Source organism: Schistocerca americana, chromosome 8 (genome assembly GCF_021461395.2).
Source record: "Schistocerca americana isolate TAMUIC-IGC-003095 chromosome 8, iqSchAmer2.1, whole genome shotgun sequence".
NCBI classification, from domain to species: domain Eukaryota; kingdom Metazoa; phylum Arthropoda; class Insecta; order Orthoptera; family Acrididae; genus Schistocerca; species Schistocerca americana.
Genome location: NC_060126.1, coordinates 244,945,534 through 244,971,797, shown reverse-complemented (window position 1 = coordinate 244,971,797; position 26,264 = coordinate 244,945,534). Strand labels below are relative to the sequence as shown.

The 26,264-nt window shown below is 39.9% G+C and overlaps 1 protein-coding gene across 1 annotated transcript in view; it reads right to left on the bottom strand.

Moving 5' to 3' along the window:
* The window catches only part of LOC124544710 (peroxisome biogenesis factor 2), a 98,272-nt gene that overhangs the window by 47,863 nt on the left and 24,145 nt on the right, over nucleotides 1–26,264 (bottom strand). Inside the window, exon 2 of the mRNA XM_047123354.1 lies at nucleotides 13–153. Coding sequence (XP_046979310.1) covers nucleotides 13–153 — 141 coding nt within the window. The remainder of the gene's footprint in view (nucleotides 1–12; nucleotides 154–26,264) is intronic.

Here is a 26,264-nt window from a genome sequence, read left to right as displayed (position 1 = left end):
AAATAACTGTACCTTCCAAATTATGTAGCTAAGAGCGGCCTCAATTTCTGGTTCCCATCGGCCAAGGAATCCAACCTTCATAAACTTTGTCACTGTCAAGATCTGATTTTTCATTACTGCTGCAATTTCTTTGTCAAGGTCCACAGCATCCAACTGTTAAATATGAGAAAGCAACATGAATCAGTTACAGGTCTTAAGTAGGTAGGCATAGTTGTGTAGTCTTCAATCATAAGTTATAATACATATTTTACTGTACTACACAAACAAGTATTATTTTAAAAGATCAAGAAACTTACACAGAATATAAGCACACACTGATATAAGAGACTTACAAGCATTAAACAGAAATGCAATTAAAACACATAAACATGTAAATAATGTGTCTTATTCATTAACTATAAAATCTGCCACTCCTAGTATATAGATGCACTAATCAAGCTATTGTGCAATTACTGGAAGTGTGTCTCCTAACTTCATAATAATTTCACAACAGAAAGAGATGCTCTTACATAGTTGACTACTGTGGTACAATAGTGTGTTCTATGCATATTATAAATGTCATATCATGTTCCACTTAGTTTTCCCTTTTAATAGCAGTTCAAACTGTTTGAACCGCTACGGTTTTGAGTTTGTTACTGAGCATAACCTCAACAAAAGAAAATGTTTAAAACACAACGAACATGTAGCTTAAGGTAATCAGTAAATTTTATTCCAAGTTTTCTTTGTTTTTACAGAAAATCACCCTTTCTTGAAGGGAACTTGTAATCTTTATAGCATAACAGATCCAGAAATTAAAAGAGAATCAGGAAGCTTATTTTAAAGTTATTTGTCTACTGTTCAGAAAAACATCCAGCTCCATTAGGAGCACCGCTCTCGGGTGTGGGATGTTCTTAAGTAGCTATAAATCACCCTTACTGCTGTACACAATTGCAGTTTGCTGTGGATGGGTGTGTTTGGAGGGCTACCGAGAGACGTGTACCAGAAATACCACATATACTTCAAATACTACCCTCTCCCTTGGATACTGTCTTGTCTCCAAGAGCATGACTGTTAATGATGTGTCAGTGGTAGGTCTGGGAGCTCTGTACTGGGCAGACAGGGACTACAAAGAACTCGGGGTATGACAACCATCCAGCTAACCAGTATGTTTAAAGTGCTGTCTCCCAATTGAGATTGAGCCAGTGCAGCACACTTTGCTTGTTGATATGTCTGTTGTGTCTCATCTCAGTGGGGAGCAAACAAAAGAATAGAAGTCTGCTAATTATCAGCAGCTCAAACATGCAGTGAACAAGGGAATCCTTTAGCAAAGAGATGGGAAAGATCACTTTGTGCACTCTGTGTTTATGTCTGAAGACTTCATTCACCATGCTGAAGAGGCTGTTTTAGCAGCTACTGAGGGAAAAGAATGCAACCAGTTGCAGATTGTAATACAGTAGAATAAATTGTACCTGCTGTCTTGACTCTGATGTCATACTTGCATCATTCCAGTTAGTGGCAGAGAAGGTTGAGAACAACAGACTAGTTCATGGAATTTCACTGTTTCACAATCTGAAACATTGTCCCAGAATTGATAGCAGACCCCTAGTTCTCAGTCACATGAAGGAATGAACCAGAGACTCTGACATGCTAGGTTGCAACTTCCTAGACTTGCACCATAGGCTTAAAAATGTCTCAATGGCTCAGAGGGGCAATTAAGATTCAAAGAAATGAGGCCGCCCCCCCCCCCCCCCTCACACAGACACATGGTGAGGCACAAAATCAGTGGGCTCACATAATACAAAGCACAGAAAGCCATCCAAAACCCAAAATTGACAGCAGTGAGCAGTGAGATTTTTGGGATAAATCTATAAGTATATCAACACGAAAGGCTAATGGGAAATAGATGTGGTGTATTTGTGACAGAAGACAAGAAACCCAAGTCCAAATTGAAGCTGCATAACTACAGTCCCTAGTGCATACATTTCCCAATAATACTGTCATCACTGTAGCTGACAATCATCAAACATTCAACTGGGATCATTATGGTTCTGTAAGAGTGGGCACCACAGGACAATCTGTTAAACAATACTACATGCCTTCTCTGAAAACAACCTAGAACAGATAGTTCAGAAACTCACTCATGATAAAAAGATATCATATCTAATGGTAACAAATAAGATGTCACCCATTTGAAGACATCTATACTGAAACTCCTAAAACTGACCGTGAAGCAGATATAGCAGAAACAATTACCGATGCACAAAGGGCAACTAATAAAAGCAGAAAGATTTAAATTTTCAGTAAACTAGACATGGAGGAAGTATTATTGTTCTACACCTGTGCAGCACTTGAGACATTCAGCTCTCAGCAGGAGCATGTAGGGGAACTGTGGCTCAAGTTTAGAAGTTAAGTGACCCAACTGGACATGCAAATATAAAATATGGAGATATAGATATTTGTAACGTCATCCATGTCAAGCATGGCTGCTTGCGGTGAAGGCAGTGCTGATATCGCCAGCCAGGCAAGTGAAATTCTGTAGTGAGCAAATATAAGGTCACATGGTGGCAGTTTCTTTCTCACTTGCTGTTACTTGACTTGCCTCTACCTGCAGGCTCCGACCATCATGACTGTTTACTGTGTTCATAGTGATACAAATTATGAACTTGAGGTTTCCACCACTGGCAGGCTTAATGGAACTTTGATTAATAAACATTTGCTTATTGGCTATGTAGTGTTTGGATTTTTTTAATCAATTTAATCCAGAACTGTCTGTGTTAATTTGTATTGTGGGGGGGGAATTCAGTATTGACAATCATCGATAATGTCACACCAGCAGTCGACCCCAGCAAAGATGCTGTATGTCCACGCAGAGCCAACAGCAGTACCATTCTGAACAAGGCTTGAGCCATACCTCCTGGGAGTTGCAAGGCACCGCCACTGCACAGTGTAGCGGTTCCACCTACTTTTTTTTATTTCTTCGTTTGTTGTCCTCGGTGTAGACATATGCGTTGCTACACTGGCTGAAAAATGGAGTTCGTAATTTGGACACTGACTACTGTAAATACTGTAGCCGACAGGTAGACATTTGCATTTCACAGCAGTTTACTTTCACTTTGCACAACCCTACAATAATACAGTTATATATGTACGGCCAGTGCACTATTGTTTAAACTTTCCACAAGCCTCATTAACAGTTTGCAGGCAAACCTCCACATACTGCTACAATAGTTTACTATTGAACATCTAAGAGCAGTAAAAACCTACCACAAAGTTCACAGTTCTTGAAGAATAAAAAGGTATGTACAGAGCAGACACTGTCAGTGTTTTAACACACACCTATTGGTGTAACACTCATTCCACTGTTAAGTTGATACTTTGTTGTCATTCTAAGCAACACAGGTTCCCCGTCTGAAACTCGACCGTGGACTGACTGTCTCATGACCAGAATTTGGGCCCTTATATATCATCACAATAATAGGTACTGAAACTACACATTGTTTAAAGCTAAATTGTGAAATTAAAATATAGTTATGCAAACAATACTTTTGACAAAACTGTTAATTACTTTGGAATTAATGAAGGGCTGGTTTTGCTAACATGTTTTCGAATAGAGCCAAATAGATACTCCAAGATTACTAGCATTATGTTTATAATTAGTGCAGAATTTATATTTTTGTTAATATGTCAACAATAGAATTTAAGTTATGAAACAATTATTGATTTCGTCCTATAATGAAAGATACTAACTAGGAATAGTCAAAATAAATTAGAAAATCAATTACATTACATAAAACTATGCACAAAATTAGATCTGGTGTTATTTACTTTAAAACTGAGGGCCAGTCTTTCTCTAGCATGAAAATACAGATTATACTCACGTACATTCATGGTAATTAGTCCAAAAAATGAAAAAATGAATTTAAGTAGGCAGATGGCAAAACAAGAGGGGAATTAAAATTATGCCAGCTCACTTTGTCACAACAGCAGTTTCACTATGGTTGCAAAGGGCAAGTGTGACAGTTCTCCCTTGAGTTCCATCTGGAGTACAGTTCGAGTTCTATAGAGTCGTCATGTCATTACTTGGCTGACCTTATGTTGGGGTTATTCTAAGTCAAATCATTCAATAACTCTAGGACTTTTAATCCAGCATCTCAGATGTTAACAAAACTTTGCACATTTGCTTAGACTTATGACATAAGAACTTCGGCATTTTTTTCTTTTTTTGTCTAACACTAAAACTTCTTTTTGCATTGAATTTTCAGTGTAGTGTTGTTCTTATAATTTGGCTGTGCAAGACTGTCCATACAAAATGATACTTGTCTAGAGAAGCACCCATAACTTTGGTCTTTATGGAGGTTTTGATTTGGAATTTTTTTCAGAAGTTAAGGGGCATATAGTTAACAGAAATGCAATTATTTAAGCAGTCAAGTTACAAAGCCAATTGAAAAAAAAATTAATGTATGTCATTTTCCAATTTCTGGAAAAATCACAAGAGCATTGGAAAAAACATATATCACATTTCTCCAACCTGCTAGGATCCTAGTTTTGGTCTTGAATAGTTTCCAAGACTATATGCTTTCTAATAAAATAAAAATATTAATGTGTTTTCTATAAATGAACACAGAAATAAATCATAAATCAAAATGCTTTTTTCTATGATGAAAAAACGGGTCAGTCCAAGTTAAATTCATCGAAGCCTGACACCCACTACCTCAGATGCAGAAGCGCCAAATTAATGTATTTAAATATAAATTATCCTAGGCAAACAAATTAACTTCAAGTGTGAAAAATTTATTTCATTTTATTAATTCAGTAAGTTCTGAAAGACTATAACATATCATATTTATATGGGCAGCTAACCACTTGTTCACAGTGATAAGAGAGTGTTCTGTGTGCATGCAGTAGCTTGTTTGGAACCTGTACAAATATGAAAACAATGCAACAATTGCTGACATGCAATGTTCAAATCATTGACATACAACAACCAGTGTGTTTGGTCTCGGTTACTCTTCGTCTTTCTGAGAGACAGATCACATTTGTTTGTGGTCCGGCAATTTATCACTCTGTTTGTCATGAAGCATGTTTTTAAATGAAATAGTACTCAACTAATTACAATGGGGAGCATGAATTCATGTAGTGTTGAAAAATTACTCAAAACACCCATATCATGTGATGACCTACACCTAAAGAAAAAATGCTTCAAAAATTTCAGAGCTGAGTGAAGCCTGGCAAAATTTCATATTGCCATGATCCACAATAAACTTTCCAGAATAACAAGAGAGAACTACTATTACTTAAAAAGTTTTGAAAACCATCAAAAACTTATCGTGATCTTCTCAAAATACAAAGACAAGTGAAGAGTCCTTGAGATCAGTAAGCTTGGCTTCATCCAGACCATAAATTGCTAGAAGAACCTGTGCAAAAGCATGCAAAAAACTATCTAGAACATATTATAAGATTTGTGAACAAAAAATTGAAATCAATGACAGAAATGAAAGTGATGGTGGTGATTCAGAGCAACATTCCATCAGTAAGTACTAAAAAAATCAAAGTATCAAGTTTGCAGATAAAGCTTCAGAACAAGGATGCAAAGACTGCAGCCCACATGTGACCTGTCAACAATCTGACAGTGGCCTGCCCCCTTGATCATTCATTCTTTACAAGCTAAAACAATTGCTACATTTATTTAGCAACCTTTCTACTATTTTTTGTGAAAATGCACCGGAAAAGGTACAGCTGGAACTTACCAACATGCAAAACAATGAGACATTGCGAATTAAGTTTGATGAAACAAATCTGTTGAATTTCTATTGTTGTGTAAATAGAAACACTTACAAGTTATTGGTAGATAATGTGTTACATAATGAATGTAGACAATAAAAAATAGTAATTCCTCGATGAGTGACAAGTTAGAGTCAATTTTGCACTGGTCTGTGATAAAAATTGAGCCGCTGCATCTTAAAACATCATTCCATTCCAAATCACAGCAAGACCTCATATGGCAAACAAATACCAGAAAAAGTGAAGCAGTAGGTTACAGTGTTGAAGTTTATGACAGTACGGAGAATAAAGTAGATGATGAAATTGTTAAGAGAGTCAAAGATTTTCATGCAATGATGCTGTTAATGAAAGGCAAAATGGCTAACTGAAAAAGAAAAAGAAAATTTTTAACTTTAGTTCCTCCCTCTTAGTGAAAATAAAAATAAAATGTCAGATTTTAATGTTAGTGAGTATGCAGCTTGACAGCCAAAGAAACTGAAAACATAAATGGGTATTTTTATCAGTTCCTAAACTGAAAACCAAGGAAACTGAAAACAGAAATGGGTATTTTTATCAGTTCCTAAACAAAAAGAAGTAAAATAATAGCTGATAAGCTATAAAATTTGTCACTGATTTTTACCACATGATGAATATACTCAAATGTGACCAGGAGCAAAAGACAAAGACTTATCCTCTGTGACCTAATGGAACAATTTTCTTGTTTTGAAAGAGAGAACCCAAATATTAACAATGCTTTTTTCTAAATTTTGTTCACTAAGACCAAAATGGTGTGTTTTAGATGGTGCTGTGGGCACTCATTTGATGTATGTGTGCAGTATTCAGCAAAATATAAAATTGCTGTTGTATGTACATGGAACACACTGAAAGAATATGTATAGAACTTATAAAATTTCTTGTATGTGGCTCAGAAAAGTATGACTGCATGCTTAATTAACATGATAATTACCCTTGTGATGGCATATTGTCAGAATTTTTTGAATAAAAATTAGCTTATAAAGATACTGATGATGATCCAGTGGATTGCACAGACCATCAGACTGAATCAGTAAAGCAGTCTACAACTATTGATGAACACATTTACTAGTTTATAACAAAATTATAGGCACTTAAATCACACTCATTTATATCTAAGTGTCAGGTACACCCCTGAAAAATTTGAAAAAAAATCTAACCCTCCAAAAAAGCAATTCTGTTAATGGACTTGGCTGAAAATCATAGCCTTGTAAAACTGATGATAACGTGCATGACAAAGAATTTATAAATCCTGCTCAGAAAGAAAGGGTTAACTGGTTGGCTGAACACTACCCACGAGTATTTTACTGATGGGTGTACTGCGCAATAAAAATATAGAAAAAGCTTTAAAAACTTGTGTGAGCACAAAAATCATTTTTCTGTTGACGCTGAACATTCATTTTTGCTACTTGGCACAGTAAATCTGTGTGTGATAGATAGGGAGGAATTGTAAAACACATACTGAGATAAGCTAGTCTTCAATTAGAGGATGATGCACAAACAACAACTGCATTTGATGTTACAATTTCTGCAAGGCTAATACTGACAAACTTTTTATTTTTATTTTTTTCCAGTTCTTAGAGAAAATAAAATCAAACAATAGAAAATCCAGCACAGAATGTAACAATATTACAGAAAAGAAAGTTCCTACTCACCATACAGTGGAGGCACTGAGTCGCAGACAGGCACAACAAAAAGACTGTCACAACATAAGCTTCCGGCCAACAAGGTCTTTGTCGAAAATATACGACACACACACACACACACACACACACACACACACACACACACACACGGGCGCGCGCATGCGTGTGCAGGTATGAGAATAGCAACTTTCCCTTTTATAATACTGTTATAGAAAATAAATGTAGATTTTCTAAGCAAGAACCTTGAGAAGAGATTTTTGACAGGCTGCACAGTACCTGGTACCAGGAATTTTAAGTTACAAGCCGCTTTCCTGTGATTCATTAGAAATTAGAAGAGTAAATTGTTCTGGAAAGCCTTCCTCGATTTTCTCGTTCAATGAAAATGCCCCGCAATGGACACTCACTCATCTTCAACAAAACTCTGTATATGATGACAGGTAGTACTTTGCCTTCATCAAGAATGTATGTGACGAAGAAGGAGATGCTGAACTACTGTTTCTCCATCCACATGGACCAGCAGTGTCATTCTTCACAGCTGAGAAGGAAGATTTTTGTTCTGTTCATTTAGTAAACATTTTGTGTAGCATTGGTGAATCACTTTAGGAAGAATGTGTTACTTTAATGTAACTATACTATGAAAATGATAGTTGCTACTTGCCATATAGCAGAGATGCTAGAGTTGCAAAGCAGTACAACAAAAATACTATCAGAAAGTGAGCAAGGTTGTCACAACTTTCCCAAGTGAAATTCCCTGATATTACCCTGATTTCCAGACAAGTTTTAGCTGTTTTTTTTTCCTGACAAATTTTAAGATATCAAGGGTAAGTAAAGACATCCCTGGGGGGGGGGGGGGGGGGAACAAAAAAAGAAAGGGACTTCTGTATTTCTAAACGTGTGAGCAAAAATCGTAAGTACTGACATCAACATCTTTTGTAATCATCTGTTTTCAAATGCAGAAAGTAAGCCAAGGTATCTGTGTTTCATTAAGACCACTGTTGTTATTTTATTTCAATAAAATGAAACAAATTTGGTGATGAAAATACACATTTCTTTGGAGTCATGAGACAGATTTAAAATACCTTTACTGGTTTCAGAAATAGCCTCAGGAAAATGTAAGACTCTTGAAAGAAGTGTATAAGGTGGGGAAAAGTTGTGTACACCAACACTATTGGTGACAGCCAATAAAATGTTGGTTCTAGTATGTTTGTTATTGTCCATTATTACCCACTGTGTTATGTCTTATTATTTTACAGGTACTGAGTGATTTTTCTTGCAAGATATATACGAGTACATAGAGTACAAACTGCCAGTCAGTGCCACAACTTTCTTCTTCTTGTCATCCATACTTTCTAATACATAAACTACTTTCGAGGAGCCAAAATGTACTACAATAAATAAAAGACTATAAAACACTGCACTGTACAATGTACTTCCAGTGAGACAGTCGCAATTCCTGAAATCCATTCCTTGTGACCTCTGGCCTGTCGAGGAGCACCGCAGTCCTGGGTCCATGGATAAACAATGAAAATCAACCGTATTATACCACACACAGACAGACCCGGCCTGTAGGCAGATCGGTGAGTCTAGATCCAACAGGTAGGGCCCGCACATTAGTGGGAAACTACGGGCTTCAGATCAACAGGCCTGATCCATTAGAGATATCCACCGAAAAGACCTGCGGTTTTGCCCCATCATGGATGTCCACTCATGTGGCCAGCTATGCAAATGTCACAGACATGTTGGTGAAATGAGACTGCGGTGACCACTCACTCAACAAATAACTTGCACAAGTACTCTGAGAATCAATACTAATGAGGATAGGTAGCAACTCACCGTAAATATGATCGCTGAGCCACAGACAGGCACATAGAAAAGACAATCACACCCTCACAACTAAATCTTTGGCCATAACCTTTGTCACAAAATGAGAGTGCATACACGTTCACACCATCACTCAGACATTTACACCATCACTCAGACACAACTCATGCACACATGACCAATGTCTCCAGCCTTCTCCAGCCCCTGCGTCAATAATCTCTGAGAATCAGATATAAACACACCACTCCTCACACCTCCCTGCCTCTCATCAGCATCTGCTTGGCTAACAGCAAGTAGTCGTGGCAGCGCTGACTGCAAGCTGAGGAGAGGGATGGGTAGGGAAGAAGCAGCAAGAATGAGAGAGTTTGTAAGGGACACACATACTCAGCTCTGCCCAGCCAGAGTCTCAGTAAACAAACAATTTAATGTTACCAAGACAAAACAAGATTTTTCCAGTGGTTTCTTTTTCCAGATTTCCCTGATATTTCTCTGATTTCCCTGATACATTTGAAATTCCATGGTATTCCCTGATTTCCAGAACTTGTGGTAACCCTGGTGAGCTTTCGGCCAATGAGGCCTTCATTGAAAAATTGACAAAACACACGCGCACACACACACACAAAGTGCAACTCACATGGACATGACCACAATCTCTGGCTGCTGAAGTGAGAAAGCCAGAAACCAATGACGTTATGAAAAGGATAGACACAAAATCTAATTTGTCACACTGGATTAAAAACAGGCACTATTAAAACTTTCGCCTGAGAGTGCCAAGCATCTGCACTGCTTAACATGTGTATTTTAAATTTAAACATTTGTCTTTCTAGAATAATAGTTATTTAAATATGCTTGTTTGATACCCCTAAATAAAGTTAATATTAGTAATGAAAATATTTCAGTTAAAATTATAACTTCTGCCTCTGTAATTTTATTACTTTAACGAAACATGAGACACATGTACTAAAGCTTATCAGTGAACATAATGTGTTTTAAATGACCTCCTGAACAATGATATCAAATACTTTAATGCATAAATTAAAATCCCCTGTCTATCAAAACCTACGCTTTTAAAAAAAAGCTTGCATCATATTTGAGCCTCAATAGAACAATTGGCTTGAGAACAGCTCTGTCTGAAAGTATTTTGCATATTTAGTGAATCATTGTTTGGACAATAACAACTTAAGTTGATTTTCTATATTCCCTGAAGACGTTATTTAATATTTTTTCCCATGAAGATACATCCTTTTTCTGGTATCTGGAAAACTATGACAGTGATGTGCTGAAAGCAAGCCAATAAGTTATTCCCCCTGCCCCCGTCACTAAAGTAACGCAACCCAAATGGGAAGCTTCAGCCATGGCGTTTACAATTTTTCCTTCAAAACTATATGACATGTATGGAAGAAATTTCACAATGGTTATCACCAAGGTAAAAGTAACTAGTGAAAATAGTTCCATGAAAATATGGTGCACTGGGTAACAGCTGCAATAAACTTACTTAGAATGATCCTTTTTTCATCAAAGTAAAAAGTTTTTTGATTTTTTTGTTTTGTATGTTCATTCATAGAAAATCCATTAATTTTTTATTTTATTAGAAAGTGCACACTCTTGGGAATTATTTAAGACCAAAACTAGGTTCCAGCAGGTTGAAGAAATGTGATGCACACTTTTTTCAACGTGCCAGTAATGTTTCTAGGAACTGGAAAGTGAGATACATTAAACATTTTTTGTAATTTTCTTTGTAACTTTGGTGCTTACATGATTGCATTTCTGTTAACTATATGCCTCTCCTAATTTCTGGAAAAAAGAATCCGTATCAAAGGCTTCATAAAAACCTGAGTTATGAGTGTTAAAAAGCAGAAAATCCACGACAGACTAATGACAGTATTATGAAAAGGACAGAGTGCTACTCACCATACGCAGAAGATGAAGAGTCATAGACACGCATAACAAAATGAATTACAGAAGTATTAGCAAATATATAAAGTTTCAGGAAAATGTGAGACAGATTTACGCTTAGAACATCTACAGTGCGAGATCTACAGACATGCCAAATCATACAGCTCACCACCTTTGGCTGTTTCTTTGTTTACTTTGGAAATAAAGAGTAATGTTTGTATAAATAATCTGAAACACAGCCTCTTCGGCCATAGCAGTGAGAGCTATAAATATAAGTGTATTTCATCACTAAACACAGAGTTGTAATATTTGGCTGTATGGTTTAATTCAAGAGACTGTTGTCTTTGTCTACCTGCATGTATCGAAGGCGAACAACAGAGACAATGGAATTTCGAAGTACATAGAAGAATCAAAAAAAGCTGAACTTTCAGAGATGGGATGTGCCATGAAATAATTGATATCACTATCTGTAACAGAACAACCCAAAAACACTAGCTCAAGTAATAAAGAAGTTTCGCTAATACAGACAGGAGTTACAGGAGAGCCACTGTAAAGAAAGTAAAACGAAACATCATAAGCTTATCTTTTACCTACATATTCTCTATAACAAGAAATGAAAGACAAAAGCACAAAGAAAGAATGATGCATACTAGCTGCAAGACTGGCAAAAGATGACGTAGAAAATGTTTTAAGGAAGTACAGTGAGACATGCCCCAAATTATGGTAATGAAGAAAACTAAGTGTGAATACCTCTGATTAAGCTTAAGTATGCTTGTTTTTAAATCAGGGCTATGTGTTTATTTGGGGTTAGGTATTGTATAATGGAAAAGAAGTGTTGTATGCAAATACTTGAAATGTGTAAAAATTAAATTGCTATAGACATATTTATCTACACAGCAACTTATTTAGACTGTTGCCTTAAAGCACATCGATGTATTAGTAAGGAAGTTTTGTGTCCAGGACTTGTGACACTCATTAGGTCATGAAGCAGGTGTGAGTGGCCATTCTGCTAACAGAAGTTGGCACCACACCTGGCATATCGCTTTCGTTATTAGTTGTGACTTGGAGGGGAGAGGGTGCAGCGCTCAGCCATTGCAGCAGAGACAGAGGAGCAGCATGCCGCAGGTCAATAAACCTTAACAGCTGAGCACAACAGATGTGGATCAGCCAGTCTAGGCCTTACTACATATTGTGCTCTACAACGCATCGCCATACAACTAGCAGCATGTGGCGAGAGCAAGTCAGAGGTGCATTACAGTGATTACGTGCTGTCTGTCCATGGCTCCCATAATATCTAGTTGAGTCTCCATTTGCATAAAGCTTTAAGTGAAAAGACATGTTATTAAATGAATGATATCATTGGTGTTTCTTTCTTACATTTCATTCCAACAATACTGAGCTTTTCAAAACCTTTCGTTTCGTCAAATTTTGTCTTTATCTTTACTTAATTTTCAACTCATTACACTAATTAAGGCTGTTTGGAAAGCAACAGACCAAAGCCTTTCATACAAACAAAAATACTTTATTATTAATGTGAACAATATGTAAGCTTTGCTAATTTAATTGATGTCTGCACTTGATTTTTGGTATATGTGCTTTTAACATGCTATTTCCTTTAAGTTTTGAAGAGAATATTGCAAGGGACATGGAAATGGACTGATACTAAACAAGATTACACAATGTCATGATTTTCTTAAACACTTTATGTCACATATAAACGAACTTTGCAAGAATTATAGACTAATAGGGGTGGATGAATGTGATGCACATTCTTTTAAAATATTGAAATTGAAATGGTTAATATGAACATGAGGAAATCATTGCAATGTGTGATTAGGTTTCTATTTCTAGAATATTTCCATTCTGTTTCAGCCAACTTCGTTTGTTTTTCTTCTCTTTCTTTCCATTAAATTGGGGATTTATCTTATATTTCCAAAAATTCTTTCATTCTCACATATTTAGGAAACATTTAATGATGGGATGTAAAGGTAAAGGTATCAGTCCTGTTCTGGACACACTGAGTATACCTTTATCCATCTTTGCTCCAGTGAGTTTCCATTACTGACTAGAAAATCCCATTGTACTAGAAGGATGTGGTCGGGTGCCCACAGTTCATTTTAGCACATAAGAAAGTCAGTCTAGCCTGAGCAAGCCTGAAGGGCAGCTCCCGTGTACCTATGCTCCACAAAATTGTGCTTATGAATTAGTTTTGTGGAAAGAATAACACTGGTGACATCATTTTAGTTTTAATAGAGTTATTGTAGAAGATTTGGAGTCCTGCCTGAGCCTTTATAAAGAGAGGATCATGAGCATGCAAGTTGTGCATGATCTGGTGCAAAAGTCATTAATTTGTTAATTTGTAGAACTGAGGTTATTTCAAAAGTCAGAGAATGTCTCTGAAATTAAAGCCGAGCATAAAGAGCTTACCACCAATCAGTAACTGCAGTCAAACGGTGTTAAATGAAGGAATGTGGAAACAGAGTGTGATTAGGCTAGTAGGGATAATTATGCTTGTGTTTAAAATTTAATGAATAAAGTGCTGTCAAATCAGTGTGAACTTCATTTAACCTCATCATACAGGGTGTTTCAAAAATGACTGGTATATTTGAAACGGCAATAAAAACTAAACGAGCAGCGATAAAAATACACCGTTTGTTGCAATATGCTTGGGACAACAGTACATTTTCAGGCAGACAAACTTACGAAATTGCAGTAGTTACAATTTTCAACAACAGATGGCGCTGCGGTCTGGGAAACTCTGTAGTACGATATTTTCCACATATCCACCATGCGTAGCAATAATATGGCGTAGTCTCTGAATGACATTACCCGAAACCTTTGACAACGTGTCTGGCGGAATGGCTTCACATGCAGATGAGATGTACTGCTTCAGCTGTTCAATTGTTTCTGGATTCTGGCGGTACACCTGGTCTTTCAAGTGTCCCCACAGAAAGAAGTCACAGGGGTTCATGTCTGGCGAATAGGGAGGCCAATCCACGCCGCCTCCTGTATGTTTCGGATAGCCCAAAGCAATCACACAATCATCGAAATATTCATTCAGGAAATTAAAGACGTTGGCCGTGCGATGTGGCCAGGCACCATCTTGCATAAACCACAAGGTGTTCGCAGTGTCGTCTAAGGCAGTTTGTACCGCCACAAATTCACGAAGAATGTCCAGATAGCGTGATGCAGTAATCGTTTCGGATCTGAAAAATGGGCCAATGATTCCTTTGGAAGAAATGGCGGCCCAGACCAGTTCTTTTTGAGGATGCAGGGACGATGGGACTGCAACATGGGGCTTTTCGGTTCCCCATATGCGCCAGTTTTGTTTATTGACGAAGCCGTCCAGGTAAAAATAAGCTTCGTCAGTAAACCAAATGCTGTCCACATGCATATCGCCGTCATCAATCCTGTGCACTATATCGTTAGCGAATGTCTCTCATGCAGCAATGGTAGTGGCGCTGAGGGGTTGCCCCGTTTGAATTTTGTATGGATAGAGGTGTAAACTCTGGCGCATGAGACGATACGTGGACGTTGGCGTCATTTGGACCGCAGCTGCAACACGGCGAACGGAAACCCGAGGCCGCTGTTGGATCACCTGCTGCACTAGCTGCGCGTTGCCCTCTGTGGTTGCCGTACGCGGTCGCCCTACCTTTCCAGCACGTTCATCCGTCACGTTCCCAGTCCGTTGAAATTTTTCAAACAGAGCCTTTATTGTACCGCTTTTCGGTCCTTTGGTTACATTAAACCTCCGTTGAAAACTTCGTCTTGTTGCAACAACACTGTGTTCTAGGCGGTGGAATTCCAACACCAGAAAAATCCTCTGTTCTAAGGAATAAACCATGTTGTCAACAGCACACTTGCACGTTGTGAACAGCACACGCTTACAGCAGAAAGACGACGTACAGAATGGCGCACCCACAGACTGCATTGTCTTCTATATCTTTCACATCACTTGCAGCGCCATCTGTTGTTGAAAATTGTAACTACTGTAATTTCGAAAGTTTGTCTGCCTGAAAATGTACTGTTGTCCCAAGCATATTGCAACAAACGGTGTATTTCTATCGCTGCTCGTTTAGTTTTTATTGCTGTTTCAAATATACCGGTCATTTTTGAAACACCCTGTATTAACAATAGTATTATGGTGGGAGTTACAAAGCCAAACATGGTTATCAAATTTCTTGAGCTTTCGCTAGCAGCTAAACCAGCAATAGGACTTGATAACGCATTTAACTAATTCACCACTGCAGCAGTCACAGACACAGACAGCTATCCCACCATTCCAGCCATTTAATGAGGCTCAAGCAGATCAAAATCACATCATGCTGCTCTTTTAGGCATATAAGAATATACGGCCAGATCATCAATGGACCTTTTGCCACCTATGAATCCTCAGTAACAGTACGTGGTTAAAAAGTTAGCCCTCCCCCCAAGGGGCTCACAGTTCTTTCGTGAGTTCTTTTGTGATACACATGAGTCCCGAGTTATTGCAGTCCATTCTTTCTTCCTGGGCTGAATTTCCTTCACTGTGCCTCTCCGTCCCCATCTCCACTCCTTCCCTCTCTCAGTATTCTGATTTATGTTGATCTAATCACCTGGTTCCCTGTATTCCTTGCAATTTTGTTCCTCTTGTCTATTCTCTTTCATCTTTTTTGGCATTTTGGTACCCACTTGGGGTTTGACCTCCATTTCTAAATTTTCTGTCATTAGTGTGAGCCATTTGGAGAAGAACCTCCTCCCTAGCATCTACGACATGGACTCCTCTCCACCTCTTCCTTCCCCTCTCCCTACCCCACCGCTGCCCCCCCCCCCCCCCCCCTCCACCCCGCCAGGTGACCAGCATGTGTAGCCAGTCCATGTTGAGGGGCTGTTATGCACTCATACGGCTGAGCTCCCTGACAACACAGGGATGACATTACTAATACCTGAGCTGTTCCCCCCCCTGTATGCCAAGGAGTGGTTGATTGTCATGCTGGAGCATCGGAACTCCCAGCAACAGCCCCTAAGCCAGACAGCCGTTGCTGTGGCTGGGTGGCAGCCATGAGGAGAGCCCCTGGCCAGAGTGGATAATATCAGGGTGGATTCTTGGTGCATGAAGAGTATCGAGCTGCAAAAATCTGGCCATTCTCAAGAGCATTCTCTTTCAGCGGTAGCTGATCTCTGAAAAACTGCTTCGTACGACTAAACCCTGGGAGGAGGGTTGGGATCACTGTCTTGGAATGAAACACTTTCCCAGCTATCTGGTCTGTACTGGGATGGACGGGGACATGTTCACTGCCACAAAGCCACTGTTTTCTGTGGTGGATATCAAGGATAAGTTTGAAGGGGAGTCTTTCAGTAAGATGCAGTCGGGCTCCCTACTGATCAAAGTTTCTTCTGCTGCACAATGTGCAGCCCTTTGTGCTTGTGGTCACCTTGGTGATCTCCTGGTGTCTATTATCCCTCACCAGTCTCTGAATATGGTCCAGGAAGTGATTATTCATTGGGACCTCATCCTGCAAACTGATGATGAACTCCAGGCTAATCTGGAGCGATGTGGCATTCATTTTGTTTGATATGTGCAGCAGTATCGTACAGACAACTGCATCGATACCGCCGCCTTTATTCTGGCTTGCAAGGGGGATACCTTCCCACAGAAGGTCAAGTTATGTGTTACCCATGTGACATGAAGTCGTACGTCCTGCCATCCATGAGGTGCTTTTGACGCTTGTGTTTTAGACATATGTCTTCCTGCTGTACGAAGTGGAATCGAAAACTTTCGGGACTGGTGCTACCATCTTGAGAGTAAGAGTAGTAGATGTTCGCACCGCTAGGTGGCAAGAGCTGCATATCTGATGAGTCAGTGTGCGGGGTGGCATTCAGCAGGGAGGACGTGTTGCATGTCCACAGTGACTTCCGTAATACTGTGTGTTTGGTGTGTGACAATTTTACAATGGATCCGCGAACAGAACAGCGCATGTGTATCAAATTCTGTGCGAATCTCAGGAAAAGTGCTGCAGAGACCCTTGCAATGATTCAACAAGTGTTTGGGGGACAGAGCATGAGCCGTACGCATGTGTTTGAGTGGCATGCTCGGTTCAGAGTCGGCCTTACAGACATCAAAGATGATGCTCACACTGGAAGGCCCATTAGCCGCACAATGCCAGACACTGTTGCCAAACTTCAACAATTGGTTTGTGCGGATCGACGTCGAACCATTCAAGACCTTGCGGGTGACGTGGGTATTGGTTATGGGCCATGTCAACGAATGTTGACTGATGAATTGGGCATGCATCGTGTCGCTGCAAAATTTGTGCTAAGGATCTTGACTGCTGATCAGAAGGCACAGCATGTTGAAGCGTGCATAGACCTTCGTCAGACTGCATCTGATGATCCAACCTTCTTGTCACGGGTTATCACCAGCGACAAGAGCTGGATTTACAGTTATGACCCAGAGACAAAGTAACAATCGTCCCAGTGGAAGAGCCCGGGCTCTCCAAGATCCAAAAAAGCGAGACAGGTGAAGAGCAAAGTGAAGAGCATGATCATCATTTTCTTTGAAACCAAGGGAATCGTGCACAAAGAATTTGTCCCACCCAACAAAACAGTGAATTCTGCGTACTACTGTGACATTTTGCGATGGCTCTGTGAAAACGTGTGGTGACAATGGCCTGAACTTTGGCATCAAGGAAACTGGCCGCACATCACAACAACATGCCCTGTCACATGTCCTGTCTCACCAGGACCTTTTTGGCAAAAAACAACATGGCAGTTGTACCCCACCCACCATACTCACCAGATTTGGTACCTTGTGACCTTGCGCTATTCCCAAAACTGAAACTCAAGATGAAAGGCTGTCTGTTCGACACTCTAGAGAGGATTCAAGAAGCATTGCAGGTGGTGATAAGCATCCTCAAAAACAGGACTTCCAGCAAACGTTTGACCAATGGCAAAAATGCTAGGACCAGTGCGTACGTGCAGATGGGAACTACTTCGAGGGTGATGGTGACCATTAGTCCGAAGGTAAGGTTTTCAACAAATGACAGCAACAGTCCTGAAAATTTTGGGTAGCACCTCTGTGTGGTGACTGTGGCCACCCACTCCGTGAGGGAAGCCCCCGTGTTCTGTTTTTAAAAATACTGGGAATCTGATATGTTGATATTTTAAAAAATATCTCTATAAACCCTCGATAGTTTGAAAAAAATTATTGATAAATTGATGAAAAAAATATTGATGCACCAGCAAAAAAAAAAAAAAGAGGTCAGCTCCACATTTTAAATATACTGCCACTTTTAGAGCTGTATATTTAAGTACTGATTTATTATTAAATATTCTATACATCAACAAGCTAGCAGCCTGCCTATCCCCCTTAGAGCAAGAATTGAAATGAAAATGATGTTCATGCTTGGCGATAACCATTTTGCTAACAACGGTAACTGCAGGTACGTGACGCAATAAAAGGTGTCCGATGGGTCTGTCACTTGGTTTCATCACATACTGGATATGGTTGGAATGCTTCATGTTGACTTTCCTGTTTTCTCATTTCTGAAAACCCCAGTGACCAAGCAGTTGTAGTGTCAAAATTGCATGGTGAAGTTAAACATTGCTATTTCTGTTGGTAGCACTGAGCACTGATTATGTAAGCATTTCCTCTTACTCATCTCCGCCCCTTGCAAAGATCAGTCTTGTCATTTAGATATTTGCTCAATAGTTTTAGTTACTGTTTTTGAAGAATGCCAGTGTGAAGAAATAGCACACTAGTGTGTTATTTCTCCACATCGGAAATTTCTTTATTCCATTCACACCGCCGTCCCCCAGCGTAATCGAACTTCTTCTTTGTGCCATCTATACTTGCTTCACACAGTCATTGAGAAAGACGGGACATGATGAAAGCTCAAAAAGGAGTGAGTAAAATTATGTTCTACCAGAATTTCAAAAGAACAACTTCAAATCTTTAATGAAGACTGCAAAAAAAGAAAATATAATATAAAATAAAAATATCAGCAGCTAATATTGCCATTTCGATATCGAAATATAGCTGTACTGGTGAAAAAAATATCACCAATATATATCGATATTTTTTGGATGACAAGTGTTCGTGAAGTCGCCTTTCCGGCTGAGATCTTTTTTCATATGTGACTTGTAAGTACTGCATCTTTTTGAGTCAGTACAAACTTTAATTTTATTAATGTACTATATACCTAATGTTTTAGTACAGTTAGTCTAATTCTGAAGACGACGCTCATAGTAGCGTCGAAACCAGGTCAATTTTTGACTTAATATTTGTGACTGAGGGATTATTTGTTACAATATAATCAATATACTGATAAAATATCAATATATTGATATTTTATCAACAGATCTACAGTGTTCTGCAGTCTATGTGCATCAACTGTTGTGACCGCTACCTTCCATGCTAGCCAGATTGCCCAGTTTACAAGAAAGAAAAGAAGATCTAACAGTACAAGTACCTGTATCATCTATCTTACGCTGGGACTCACCAAAAATATGACTTCCACCCAGTGCCAATTTCTTCTACTTTTGCCTTTGTTACATCCTTTACCCTCCTACCCTCTACCTTACTACTGTACTGGTGAAAAAAATATCACCAATATATATCCCCGTCACCCTCCCATGTCCCCTCCCCAGCAATTTCCATGTCCTCTCCATCCTCCTCTATGGATGCCACTCTCCCTCCCCAGTTGAAGAAGTATTCCCCTCCAGTACCCACCAGTGATGGAGCTCCCCCCCCCCCCCCCCCCCCCCAGGTGACCCCTTCCCCAGGCGTCTCTAAGGCCAGCCAGAGTCCTGCTCTCACAACTCAGCTACAGGACACGTTGTCTGGGAGCTCAAAGGTCGCCTGCTCTCTTTTCGTTCTGGACCTTACAGAAGCCTACTCTCTTTCTGTGCTCTGCCCTCCTCAACCTTTGAAAGAGAAGAAGAAAGGTAAGTTCCAGTGTGGCTTCTGGTAAAGACAATCTCTAAGTGACCATTTACTAAGATTGGAAACAGCAATCCAATAGGCTTTTACTCAATGCCAGCACCTTGTCACAGTTTTCTTTGGTCTACATAAGGCATATGACATAGTTTGGCGTTGTCACATTTTAGTTACCCTCCATTATTGATGCTTTTATAGCCCCCTTCCAATTTTTATTCATGAGTTTTTATCTCACCAGCTCTTCTGGGCTCAAGGTGACACTTCACTTAACATCCCTTGGATCCAGGAAAACAGTATCCCACAGAGTTCTGAGTTAAGTGTCACACTCTTCCTCATTGCCATCAACGGGTTTGTAACCTCTGTTGGGACTATGTTTACCTCAGTGTTGTATGTTGATGATTTAGGCATCTGATGCAGCACCCACTTGGTAGCATCAGCTGAATGCCAACTCCAAGGCGCCATCCAACGGGCCTCCACATGAGCCCTCTTGCATGGCTTCAAGTTTTCTCCCTCCAATTCGGGTTATGCATTTCTGTCATGGACCCACAGTAAACCTCAATCGCGAACTTTATTTAGGTGACCAGAGCCTAGATGTTATGGCGTAGTCACATTTGTTCAGCCTTATTTATGATTAAAAGTTGACGTGGCTGCCCTATATTCGCCACCTCAAGACTACCAGCATCCACAAGCTTAAGGCTCTCTGTATCCTTGCCCACTCATCTTGGGGTACAGACCATGCTACTCTTCTCCATCTTTATCACACTCTGGTTTTGTCCAGACTAGGTTATGGTTTTCAGGTTTATGGCTTGGTAGCTCCTCCCACTCTGAAACTATTTGACCCTCTTCATCATTAAGGGGTGCATCTGGCAATTGGTGCCTTTCACATTAGACCTATCTACAGTCTCCTCGCAGAAGCGGGAATTGCCCTCTCCACAAATACAATGGAGCCAACTCCTGGTTTCTTATGCAATCACCATTCGACGATTCCCTGACCATCCCGTGTACCTCGTCCTCTTTGCAAATGAGGGGTGTCTCCCCCCGAATACTCATCTTGCCAGTTTGAATACCTCTCTCTTCCCTCTGTCGGGATCTCCATCTCCACTTCCTGGAATGTGCCCCATGTATTTCCTCCCACCCCCACCCCCTTTGGATTGTGCCTCAACCATGGATTAGGACCGACATAATCTGCACAATCAAGGAGACTACTGCAGTTTGGCACTCTTCCTTCCACTCCTCTTGGAAGGATTCCACTGCTTTATGTTACCTATGCATTAATTGTACAAGGCTCACCCATTGTTTTCTCTTGCGCAATGAGCCACGCCCACGATGTGGTTGTGGAGCCATGGCGTATGGTAATGGCGAGACTAGAATTCTTACATCATCATAATTCTGACATTGTAAGTTATTCATCTTGGATTGGTGATTTGCAGGGATTGAGTCACAAGTGAGTGTTGTAAATAATATGTCGAATAGTCAATTCATGATGTAGTAAATCGCTTAGCCCCAAATAATAAGATCTGCACACAACCTTTGAGACAGTCGCGGCTGAAGTGCTGTGAATTGTGTGTGCATCTGAAATATCATAAAGGGTACAACAGACTTTTTCCATCAGTTCTACATTTCACAGGTGGTCCAGAGCCATAATGATTCAGTGGAGCAAGTCTTTGTAACAGCCTTTAAAGTGGTAAACAAATTCTGCTCAGCAGCAGCCACCTGGCTGCATTTTTCCAAAATGCCAAGTTATTACTACACACTGATCACAGTGATTCAATTTATTTCCAAGGTGCCCAGACTGCTTTTCCTGGCATCCCAGAATGTCCAATATTATAAGGGCCAGTAGTATAAATAAAATGTCAAGTCAAACACCTTTCAGCCATGTAATTTCCAAAATTATTTTTCTGAGCTACCAGTTTCAGCAATATATTGCGCCACTTTCGGCTCCTCTGACTGACATATGGGCAGATTCTAACCTTGGTTCTGACCAAAATAGGGGACAGCATTCAAAGACTGGTATCTATAGATTTCTGCTTGATATTGCAATCACTTCAAACATCATCTGTCGAGTCCGCAGTTGATGTTGGAAGTGATCACTATATTAATCTTTGAATGATAGTCCCTATTTTGACCAGAACCGAGATTGATATCTTCCAACATGTCATTTAGGATGCCTGAAGATGGTGTAATACAACACTGAAACTGGTAGCCCAATACAATAACAGTTTGGAAATAAAGACAGCAGAAAGGTGTTTGACTTCACATTCTGTACTTAAAAGCAGAGTCCCACAGCCATCTCTGAAAAGATGGACATACAAGGTATTATAAATGTTTATGTACAGGTAACATTGTAAAAGTATGCCATAGCACAGTGGGCACCATGCAATGGCTCCAGCTGATTCAAGTTAATAATATTTCAGGCAATGATCAGGTTCTGTCATCACATCAAATTTTGTCACACGCAACAGTGCAAAATGTTTCAGTGACCTTTCTTTTTGATGCCAGCACACAGGTCTCCGTTATAAACCAGTCTACACACTCTACTCAGCGAAATGCCATCAAAGTTTTGAGCGTACAGCCACCATGAGGTGCCAGTTCTATGTTGTGTGCAACTTAGGGGCATTTATAATCAGATGTTTTTTGGACATTGTTATTTTTGGCTGTGGTAGATCCATCAGTTGAGAATTTATTTTGTCTTGACATATATTTAACTTTTGGATTTTCATTACATCATGCATCAATGGTACCCTGTGCAGTTATTGATGCACTCTGTACACAGTCTGCACCACTGTTTGAATCTGGTTTGGGGAAAGCAACTGACTTTCAGCTTGATACTTCTTAATGCTGACAGCAATTTTGAGATTTTGCAATGCACACCCAATTCTGCTCGCCAACCCATTAGCGCCATGCGTTGCCATATGGCAACATTTGTAACACTTTTTTAAAATCGTTGATTACACAACATCAACGAAGCGAGAGTGTCAGCAACACTGGATTCCGTTCTGCAAGACTGTAAATATCGCTAAAATGCAACAGTTTTAACAATACATTTAAATTCTGCGGCGTAAGCAGTGCTGGAAGTCATCGTTTGCTGAATGACAAAGAAAAATGGAGTATAAGTTCGAGTAAGTATGTTTTACACAGTAACTTACGATATATAATATGGTTTTTTAGTATGGTTGTGCTTTAAATACTCAAATATACATTCTTTGGAGGTTACTGCTTGCTGTGAAATAAATTACATTCATTTAGGCCGTTTGAACGTCGGTGTTGCCATATGGCAATGCTAGGCGCTTGTACTCAGTAAAAGGACGAATTTTCTCTTTTTTGTTTAAGAAGAGGTTTCTCGCTTGCTGAGGCGCTGGAGATATTGAAGGTGATGTGTTTATTGAGCCCCCAGATCCAAATAGAGAAGAATGATGGAATATTGTATGTGCAGTGGCTGGACAACTCAGTTGTCACAATGATCTCTTCTTCATGTGGTGCACAAGAAGTTGGGCAAGTCAAGAGATTCTCGCAACTAAAAAAGCGAAATATGATGATTCCCAGACCAAAACTGGTAGCCAAATATAATACATATATGGGAGGTACTGATCAGACGAATCAGAATCTAGCATGCTATCGCATTGCAATAAGAAGCAAGAAATGGTACTGGTGTCTCTTTACATGGATGTTAGATGTCGCCATACAAAACAGATGGATTTTGTATAATAAAGCAAGAAACCAAACTATTTCTCAGCTTGATTTCAAGAGAGAAGTAGCAACAGTGTAGTTGCAAAGACACCAAGCTTTACCAAAAGGAACCAGGAGACCATCTGCATCAAGGGCATGTTCCGACAGCTGCATATCAGATTCAATTAGGTTTGATAAGACTGACCACCTCGTCCAGCACACAGAAGGAAAGAAGAAGAAACGGTGGGCACACAAGGACTATAAATCTATTGTGAGAACAATGTGTTCAAAGTGTAATGTGGGATTGTGTATTGACTGTTTTATTCCATTTCATGTAAAATAATGCTGAGTTCAAGGTTTGATTTTTTTATTATTAATTGTACTGTGTTATAAAGTATCAATTGTATGATGAAGACTGAATAATAAATTTGTACAAAACTTGTACATGTAATAAGAAATTTCAATAACCTACTTATTTTAGTTGAAGTTGTAATCCATATAAATTTAGGTAGTGAAAGCGCCTAGCATTGTCATATGGCAACATCAAATATCTCGCTAATGGCAGTAATGACTTTCATCAAAACGACTCTGTTGTGTAATTTATGCCTTTTACAGACATAATAACGCATTTTTTTTTTTTTTAAATCACGAAAAAATTAATTCTGGCACTAATGGGTTAAGGATAAGTTTTAGATTGGACTAGACAGACTAGAACAACAAGAAGTTTTGTTCACTGTTCCTTACAGTCAGTAGGCTTCAACATTAGTGGTTATGAAGCTCGGGATTCTCTTTGATTGTGTGGAGTCTTCAAACACACCATTAATGCTCAATTGGACATTGATTCTTATCCCCTTCCTCATCCAGATAGACTATTGTCTAAACTTCCAGGAGGTAAAATATTCTGAAAAACTGATTTCTCAAAGGCAAATTTTCAATAGTCTCTTGATGAAGACTCGCAGAAGATATTAGTCTTGAGCATTCCAGAGATTTCTTGAACAGACTATTGCAGGGATTCTGTATTGTGTGCATTATGTTGATAATATTCGGATCACGTCATACAACAGACAAATATTTGTGCAGTCTTGTCTGGTTTCTGTGACTCTTGCACAGGAAGGCCTAAAGTGTAACTGTTCCAAATGTGGCTCTTTCAAACAGCAGTCACTTATTTAGATCATAGCCTCAGTAAACAGGGCCTCTGACCCACTACAGGACATGTAGAGGCTATTCACAGCCTCTGCCTGTGCCTAAATCTGCCACGGACTTGGGAAAGTGAATTACTATGTGCAATTTATTTCCCAGGCAGCCTCTTTAGCCCACCCATTACATCATCTCTGTAAAAAGGTAATCACCTTTCACTTTTCAGCAGTTAAAAGCACCCGGCCTTGTGATTTTATCAGGGTTGCCGTTGGTGTTGGTAACAGATACATACTCACACGGTGTTAGGGTTGGTCTTTCTTATAATCTGGAAGATGTCATGGAGAGGCCAATCATGTTCATGTCAAAGACAATATTATGAAAAGAATAGTTGCTACCCATCATATAGTGGAGATACTGAGTTACAGATAGGCACAACAAAAAGACTGCCACAAAACAAGCTTTCAGCCCACAAGGCCTTTGTCAAAAATAGGCAAAACACACACACACACACACACACACACACACACACACACACACACACGTGAGCAGCTGAAGTCAGACTATGAACAGCACAGCAGCAGTGCATGATGGGAGAGGCAAGTGGGTGGGGGTAAGGAGAAGGCTCGGGTGGGGAGGGGAAGAGATAGCTGGGTAGGGGTGGAGGATGGTAAAGTGCTGTTGGGGAGTGTGAAGGGGTGAGGTGGAGAGAGGATAGGTCAGTTAAATGCTGTCGAGAGATTAGACGGAGGACAAGGGAGAGACATGGGGTAGCGGACAAGGACAGTAGTAAAAAGACTGGGTGTATTGGTGGAACAGAGGGCTGTGTAGTGCCGGAAAGGGAACAGGGAAGAGGCCAGATGGGTGAGGATAATGACTAACAAAGGTTGAGGCCAGGAGGGTTACGGGAACATAGGATATATCACAGGGAGAGTTCCCACCTGCGCAGTTCAGAAAAGCTGGTGTTGGTGGGAAGGACACATATGGCACAGGCTGTGAAGCAGTCATTGAAATAAAGAATGTCATGTTGAGAGGAGTGCTCAGCAACTGAGTGGTCATGTTATTTCTTGGCCACATCTGTCAGTGGCATTTATGCGGACAGACAGCTCGTTGCGTGTCATGTCCATGTATAATGCAGCACATTGGCTGCAGCTTAGCTTGTCGACCACATGAGTGGTTTCATAAGTAGCCTGTCCTTTGATGGGATAGGTGATGTTTGTGACTGGACTGGAGTAGGTGGTGGTGGAAGGATATGTGGGACAGGTCTTGCATGTAGTTCTGTTACAGGGATATGAGCCATGAGAGGTTGGGAGCAGTGAATGTGGAGGGATGGAGAGGATGAGGTGTAGGTTCGGTGTATGGTGGAACACCAGTGTGGGTGGGGAGGGGGGAGGGAGGATAGCGGGCACAAT